At 39.7% G+C, this 8,700-nt stretch overlaps 1 protein-coding gene across 1 annotated transcript; it reads right to left on the reverse strand.

Moving 5' to 3' along the window:
• Window positions 1-782: 782 nt before the first annotated feature.
• LOC131019038 (protein ALP1-like) lies at window positions 783-6,812 on the reverse strand. Its single transcript, XM_057947723.1, has 2 exons — window positions 5,908-6,812; window positions 783-804 (listed from the first exon to the last, which is right to left on the reverse strand). Exons 1-2 carry the CDS (start codon window positions 6,810-6,812, stop codon window positions 783-785), a joined length of 927 nt encoding a protein of 308 aa, XP_057803706.1.
• Between the last annotated feature and the right edge of the window lie 1,888 nt (window positions 6,813-8,700).

Consider the following 8,700-nt stretch of genomic DNA (forward strand, 5'->3'; position numbering starts at 1 on the left):
CTGATAATATCTCATCTACTATTATATGTAACTCTAAAATAGTAAAATTGACCTTTTTTCTTTTTGTAGATGGGAACGAGGGATTGGAATTTGTAAACTAATAACTAATCTTTATATAAGGAAGTAATACCATTTAGCTTACAATGTTTTAGAAATAGAAAAATTAACCTTATTATGATATTAGATATGAATATGATGCCTCCACACCATAATAGTAGGCAATCATTTTTCAAAGAAAACAATAAAGCTATATGGCCACGTTATGCTCAGTCATAAATTAACTAACTACATTGAAAATAACCTGATTCATTTAAAAGTTTTAGTTCAAAATAAAAAATGGTATATTTAAGCTAGTTTTAGTGTTTTGTCCATATTGTGAAGTATTTTTTTTATTTAAAAAACTAAAGAAAAAATTATGATATGCACAAAAAACTAAAACTAACTAAATTATCTTTTATTTTGATAAAAATAATTTAAATGAATCAAGTTTTTTTCGATCTGGTCAACTTAATACTAGCCATAATGTGGCCAAATAACACCACTTTAAGCAAAATATGACAATATATATCGATAGTTAATAATTTTTGAATGTTGATCCTATCTAATTAACATTCAGGGGTTGTTTACTTTAAGGGCGTGTTTGATATTGACTAGGGATGGCAACGGGCCGGATCTGGACCGGATCTCATCACTACCAGATCCAGATCCGTTTCTATCTATCAGATCCAGATCCGTCAGATCCGCGGGTCCACGGGTCCAGATCTATGGATCCATGGCTGAATTTATCTAACAATCCGAACACATCTGCCAAATCAACAAATCTAACAATAAGTTTCAAATATAGTCATAAATCTAACAATTTATCAACAAAATGACTGAATTTCGAACACATCAATGACTCAATCTAAGTTTTTAATTGGCTGAATGCCTCAATCGAAATTAAAATGCCTCAATTGAAATGCATCAATTGGCTGAACACATCAATATCTCAGTTGAAATTAAAATGGCTGAATTTTTAATTTTGAACACATCTGCCAAATCAACAACTAACAATAAGTTTCAAATATGAAGCTCTGGCGGCGGTGCAGTGTTCTGGCGGCGAACGGTGCTTCGAGAGGTGGCTGTTATGGTGGCGGCGAATGGTGCGGCGCATCGGCAAGATGGAGAAGCCGACACCTCGGCGAGTTGGGCAGAGAGTGTGAAGAGAGCGGCGACCCGTAGGCTGTAACTTCACCGGCGGATTGAGAGGGAGGCTGCCACTGGCACGGTGAGGCCGACGACTTGGAGGGAGGCTGGGAGGGAGATGGGCAGGGTAAGGGAGGGCGGCGACCTGTAACTATGCCTTCACCGGCGAAACTGGATTGACAGGGAGGCCGGCACTGGCAGGGTGAGCCGGTGAGGCCGACGACGACAACTTGGAGGGAGGCTGGGAGGAAGATGCCAAGAATGGGCAGGGTGAGGGAGGCGGCTGGAGAGGAAGGTTGGAGAAGAAATAGAAACTAGGGTTTGAACTTCTAATTTGTGTATTGTTATTAATTTTCGATATATTTAATATTATTACTAAATTAAATATAAAAAATAAATAATACATATTAAAATAAACGGGTCCACGGGTCGGATCTGGGTCGGATCCGGATCTAAAATTTTAAGATCCAGATCCAGATCCGTTTTAAAAATTGAGATCCAGATCCGGTCCAGATCCGTTGGGTCCAAAAAAATGAGATCCAGATCCGTAAAAACGGATCTGGATCCACGGATCTGGACCGGGTCCAGGATCCATTGCCATCCCTAATATTGGCTAATACATTGTATTAGCTAATTTAGTACAGATTAGTCTAGTGTTTGGTATTATTTAGTAATAATGCGGATGACCTGGTTTAATTCCACGACCCAGTATTATTAATTCAGATTTCTTAGGATTAATAATGCCACCTCCCCCTAAGATTAACTTAAACCGAGATATTCTGTATTTAGCCATGATAGCAAACATCAACTCAGTATTAATAATCTGTCATTATCCACGCTAAATATCCTGGTAGGGCTGTCAAAATGGGCTCAAAATGGCCCGGCCCGATGGGCCCGCCCGGCCCGCCCGTAGTTTTGGCCGGGCTGGGCTAGGATTTCCAAGGCCCAAAAAAAATCGGGCCTCCCTGGCCCGGCCCATGCAGCCCGCCGGGTCACCCGGCCCGCGGGCCAAAAAGCCCGCCGGGCTTTCGGGCCTAAATCGGCCCGTCAGTATAGAAGGTGAAAATTTCAAAAATTTATATCTCCTCCCAAATTCCACTAGGCCAATCCCAATGAACCCAACTCAATCTAAGTCCATTTCTTCAATTGACGACAATGACGAGTCGAAGTCTAACTTAGGATTTAAATTAGCAATAAACAATCAATATTAAATTATTTTTATTTGAAATATTTATTTATTTTTTATTATTTTTTGTGGTTGTTATTTGATTCCAGTTGATTTGATTACTGTATTAATTAATTTGTGAATAAATCGTTTTCAGTTTTTGTTGTTTTTGCAATTAGTTTTTGTTTTTTTACTTGTATTCATATTATTTACATTTAGTTTTAGTCATATTTGTTTACATTTAATTTTAGTCAATTACGTAATTTAGATGTAGATTGTTTAAGGCCCTTTTTGTTTCATCGAATTTGTCTTCATTTTTTTCTTTAAATTTGATTTAATTTATTAATTTTTGGAACTAAAAAGAAAAAGAAAAAAAAAATAATTTTTGGCCCGTTTTGGCCCGACCCGCCCGGCGGCCCGTATAGGGCCGGGCTGGGCTTCATTGTTCAAGGCCCGCTGAAATTTTGGGCCGGCCCGACCCGGCCCAAAAAATTGCCTAAGCCCGCTGGGTTGGGTCGGTCCGGCCCGGCCCGCAAGGTTTGACAGCCCTATATCCTGGTTACAAATTATCCTACATAATCATTTACTGAAAACTAAACGAGCCCTAAAAGATTAGCCTTGATAGATAAAAATAATAAGGTTAATCATTTGTTTACTTTGTTGGATTGAGACTTCAGGATATCACAACACCCTTGATTATTTTTATCATTTAAATTAGTTTTGCTTAATTCTTATCCCATCAGAAAGGTGGAATTTGGAATAATCCTATTCTTGAAAAAAAAAATATTTAATCATCTATTTTATCAATCATGTAAAGTAAACGCGGTCCGATTGCTCCAAGAATATCACATACTTGGTCACACATAATGCTCCAAGAATATCACATACTTGGTCACACATAATCACTTTTAAAGCTATACGTTTATCTAGACATCCCCAGAAAAAGAGAAAAAGAAAAAGACAAGCAGACAAAAAACCATGTAGCCAGATAGAGTGTGCTAATTAATGGGGTTATGCTGTGCAATTGTATATTCATGCACCTTGCACGTGACTTTCCTCTTGAATAAAAGTACAATTAATTGAGTGGCCCATGTCTTAAATGAGAGTAATACTATAGTTATTACAAACAGAGAATTAGATATGCAAACTCATTAATTGTTTGCCCTACACAACCATTTTAATTACAAACAAAAACGCACATTAGACATTAGAGATCATATCAAGTCTCAAGGAGAGTGATTCTAGTGTCAAGATTATCCTAAGTTAAGTACACCTAAAAATTCAAGACCCATTTCATTTTCACTTCTCTTTTTCTTTTTTTCCTTTTATTTATTTTGTGAGAAGAACGTGTTGTATGTTATGTTGCTTTCGATGGGCCTCTACGTAGCCAATACTATCGCTGCCTGCCTTTGGTAGTTACAACAAATTTATTTTGAATTGTAAACAAAATCTTTTGAAATCTTTCCTTCAATTGAAGTGACATGGCTCCGATTTTATATAAGGACACATTGCGACCTTGTAAATAGAGATGTTACTCATTCCGTCTCACTTTAATAGACTCATTTATTTTGGATACAGAATTTAGTAAATTTATTTTTTGAGAAAGTGATGTTGTCCGCACAAATTAAGTACATTTTTTTTATATAAAATGAAAAACGAACCTATTCTATTGGGATGTCTAAAAAAAATGAGCCTATTTGAATGGACAGATGAATTATAACTTATAGGGTATATGAAAGCGAGGAATATAACGATTAAATAAATAAATGATATGTATAACAGTACAAATATAGGCAGGAATAAGAGCATCCACAATGCTTGTTGCTTAGAGGGGTGTCTTAGGAGTGAGCCCCACCTAAGACACACCCCTCTCCAATGCAATGTGTCTTAGGTCCCCATTTCCACAAAATTCACATTTCTACACTTTTATTTTTAAAATTCAAATTTTATTAAAATTAAAATTCTACATTACAATAATTTAAAGACATAATTTAAATACAATAATAATAAAAAAAATTACAATAATTTTCTAGGGCTCAATCGGACCAAAACGAGACCAAATGTGCTCCTTCAAGTCCAAAGTGAGGTGAGCATGCATCTCCGCGTCTCGCATGGATGCTTGTCGTGCAACAAATGCACGAAAATCCGGCGGAGCACCGGCATGAGGTTGAGATGCGTGTTCTACATGCATTTTTCAACTCCTTTGTCGCGTTTATTCATAGTTTTTGGGTGTTTTCATCGAGTTCTTGAGTGTCTTTGGTTTGAATTGTTAAGTTTGTGTGGAATAGACTACTCGTCCGTGCTCGTGTTGTTTTTACAGGTTATTGGACTCGATTTGTGAAGTTTTGGATGAAGCGTAGTGGAGTACGCGAAGTGACGAGTCCATAGGCACAAACAGGGCTAAAATCGGGCATCGGATGAGCAAGAACGGGCGCCGGGAAGTCCGTGTGTCGGAGGACACGCGGCCGTGCGCGAGGACGGCGCCGGGAGGTCGCGCGGTCCGGGAATGCGGCCGCATGCCACGGCCGCGCGACGTTGCAGAACCCGCTGGAGGACCGCGTGGTCCAGGCGCGCGGCCGTGCGAGCTCGCGCGGGCCAGTCATGCGACCGCGCGACGAGACTGCGCGAGGCGCCGAGTCTGCCCAGTTTTTCCGATTTTTCACTAAAAGCGCGTTTTTGGAGTATTTTCGAGCTTGGACGACCTAGGGCATATAAATACCATCCTTTAGCTTATTCCAAACACCTTTTATCATTTTCTTTTACTTTTCCTGAGAGCTGTGAGACACGGAGCAAGAGCAAGACTGAAGATTCTCGACTTCTACGGTTTTTCATTGTTTAATGTTCATTAGTTTTATTGAAATTTTGATTGTTAGTCATATGTCTATGTGTGGCTAGTTTTCTTTTTCCCAGGGTTTAGGGAGTAAACACGATTTGAATTCCTGACTGTTGATTCAATTAATTGAGATTTCTATTCCTTTCTATGTTCTTGTTATAATTGTTTGCTTTATTGCTTGATCACCAATTTAGCATAATCATAGGTTTTAATTTGAGATCGGGAGATGATAATTATTACCTGAACTAAGAACATAGAACACATTTATTTTAATTCTAAAGGGAATTAATAATTGTGAAGGCTTTAATCCTAGGAACTTTTAGGAGTTACATGTTAGAAGTGTGATCCAGGGATGGTAGCCTTGCATGTAATCAACGATTTGTATGCCACGGGAGTGGGTATGAATTAACTTTGAGATTGCCTTAGGAATTATCTCATTAATTGAATCAAACGTGTTAGTTAGGAGAATCTGTTGAAACCTTTGCCTTGGGAAACTCTCTTTCTTCTGTTACTTCGCATTTTCACAGCTTGATTTCTTTTTAGTGTTTCTTTATTTCAATTTAAATTTGTTTTTCAAAATCAAACCTTTAAAATTCGTTTTTCCAGATAGAGTAAAGTAATTAAGAATAGGCATTGATAACCATTAGTCCCTGTGGATTCGACCTTGTCACTGCTATACACAATTGCACCCGTACACTTGCGGCGTGTAAATAAAATAGCGAACAATGCGGCGCTACTCGAAGCTTCGTCGGCGTCTTCTTCCCACTGCGTTGCTTGCTCGCCTTCGTCTTCGATGATCATGTTGTGCAAAATGATGCACGTGAACATGATGTCGCTCATCGCCTCCTTGCTCCAAAGACGCGCTGGGCCTTTGACGATTGCCCAACGAGCTTGAAGGACGCCGAAGGCTCGTTCAATATCCTTGCGAGCCGCTTCCTGCATCACTTTGAACCTCTTCCCCTTCAGATCCGTCAGATGTGTAGGACTCTTCACGAATACAGGCCAATTGGGATAGATGTCGTCAGTCAAGTAGTACCCACTTGTGTAGTAGGCGTTGTTGACTTCATATGTGACCGGCACCCCCATTCCTTGCAGCCGATTGTTGAACAACGTCGAGTTGTTGAGCACGTTGATGTCGTTGTTCGAACCAGGAGTCCCAAAAAAAGCATGCCAGATCCATAGATCTTGCGAGGCGACGGCTTCGAGGATGATGGTCGGTTCCCCCTGATCGCCGCGAGTGTTTGCGTCTTGCCATGCCGTTGGACAATTCTTCCACGCCCAATGCATGCAATCAAGGCTCCCTAGCATTCCCGGGAAGCCGTGCTTCGCTTCGTGCATTGCTAGAAGCCGTTGGCAGTCAGCGGAAGTCGGCCTCCTCAAGTACTCCGCGCCGAAGAGTTGAATAATGGCTCGACTGAATCTGCGCAAGCACTCCAACGCGGTGGACTCAGCAATCCGGAGATACTCATCGTATTGGTCCGCTGCCGCACCGTTTGCTAGCATACGAACAGCGATAGTGCATTTTTGCAATGGCGTGAAGCCGGGCCTCCCAAGTGCATCCGTGCATTGTTGGAAGTATGGATCGGCTGCAACGGCATTAACGATACGCAAAAACAACGCACGACGCATTCAAAAACGGCGGCGGAAGATGTTGTCGGGGTAGACCGGATTTTCATCAAAGTAATCCGCGTGCAAACGTACAGCGCCGGCTTCACGGTCCCGACGAATGAAAGCCTTCTTCCGCTCCCTTCGTCGCCGACGACGAGGTTGCTCTTTTGGATCACCAATATCTTGAACAATTTGGTTAAATTGTTGTACAAGATTGGAAAATTCTTCAGCACATCGCTCGTCCTCGTGGCTTGATGAGGGGGAAGACATTTTTTTTAGAAATTTTTTTGATGTGGAGATGATTTTTAGATAATGAAATGAATGGAGAAGAGTTGTGATATATATAGATAAAAGGGGAATAAAAAAAAAGAAAAAAAGATTGAAATTCGGCCGTTGGCCTCCAACGGTCCATTTAAAAAAAAAAAAAATTTAAACGGTCATATTTAAAAAAAAAAGGAATTCAGATTTTTTTTTAAAAAAAAACGGCGCGTCCGCAGGACGCGCCACACACGCCTCCGCCTTCACCCCGTGTCTAGGCTTCGCCTCGGCCTCGCACTTGGCCGGGTCTCCAGCGCGGTGGACGTTTCTTCACGCCGGATCGACGCTCCCTTCGCTCCATGCGCTGCGGATGCTCTAAGGGAATATGCATTGCGCTGCTACGATGACCTACAGTGCCCCGCCAACAACCCTAATATGAACAAATTAGTTTGTTTAATTAGCCTGTTCAATCATAGAATTTATTCAGGTGATCTCCTATAAAATCGATTTTATGGTGAAACCGGATTCACAGGAGTTTTTATGGAATTCATATGTTTACATGTTAATGGTAATGTAATATCTTCCATTAATTTAACTAGCAAAAGCTAAAAATAATAGTGATTTTTTTTTTCGTTCTTCTCAATTTGAAAAGATTGTTGCGGAGGAAATACTTGATTTATAATTTTCATTATTAAGTTTTTATTTCCAAAACATAAATATATTGTATATAAGGTGAAACAAACAAAGGAACAAAAGGTACACTTTTGTTTATACGTACAGTGCAGAATTTATAAAATTATTCCTGAATATAATATTGTTCCATTTAAAAGGTTCCCATTTGTGGGTATTAATTAATGTTGAAATATAAACTTGATTTGTAAGTAAAGATATTTTGTAAAGAAAAATCTAGATTCAAAAATAAAAATAAAATATAGGAAGAAAGTAGAAAAATCTAGAACCTAAGATATTTAGATTAAAAGGCAACTTGAATTAATTAGCTAACTATCTAGATTATTCTAGCAAATAAGTGTCCTAGAATAGTCTAGCAAATTAAGTCGGTTACTTAACCGACATAGTCATAATATATATATGTGTGTACACTTTGGTATTGATGTGTAGAGCAAAAAAGCAATCAAGTTAAATAGCTTTAAAAATCAAGTGTTCCCCTTGTTCATTTCTTTGTTTGTCACGTCCACACACCCACATACACATTAATTCTTATATAGCCTCTTCATAAGTTTCATCCTCCAAAATAAATTTCTAAATAAATTTGCTTACATTCTCTCATCCTATATTCCAACAAAGTGGTATCAGAGCCACAAGATTCTACTTGTGGTATGGCGAATTTACAATCGTTTCAAGTCCCCATGCTCAACAAGAGCAACTTCGACAATTGGAGCATCAAGATGAAGGCGCTATTGGGAGCCCACGACGTTTGGGAGATCGTGGAGAATGGCTACGAGGAGCCGCAGGACGAGGCCGCACTATCCCAACAACAAAAGGATAGATTGCGAGACGCGAGAAAGAGAGACAAGAAGGCTCTCTGTCTCATTTATCAGGCGCTAGGGGACGATGATTTCGAGAAAATCTCGAATGCAAGTACCGCCAAAGAAGCGTGGGAGAAGCTCCAGAACGCGTGCAAAGGAGCGGA

Source organism: Salvia miltiorrhiza, chromosome 3 (genome assembly GCF_028751815.1).
Source record: "Salvia miltiorrhiza cultivar Shanhuang (shh) chromosome 3, IMPLAD_Smil_shh, whole genome shotgun sequence".
Taxonomy (NCBI): domain Eukaryota; kingdom Viridiplantae; phylum Streptophyta; class Magnoliopsida; order Lamiales; family Lamiaceae; genus Salvia; species Salvia miltiorrhiza.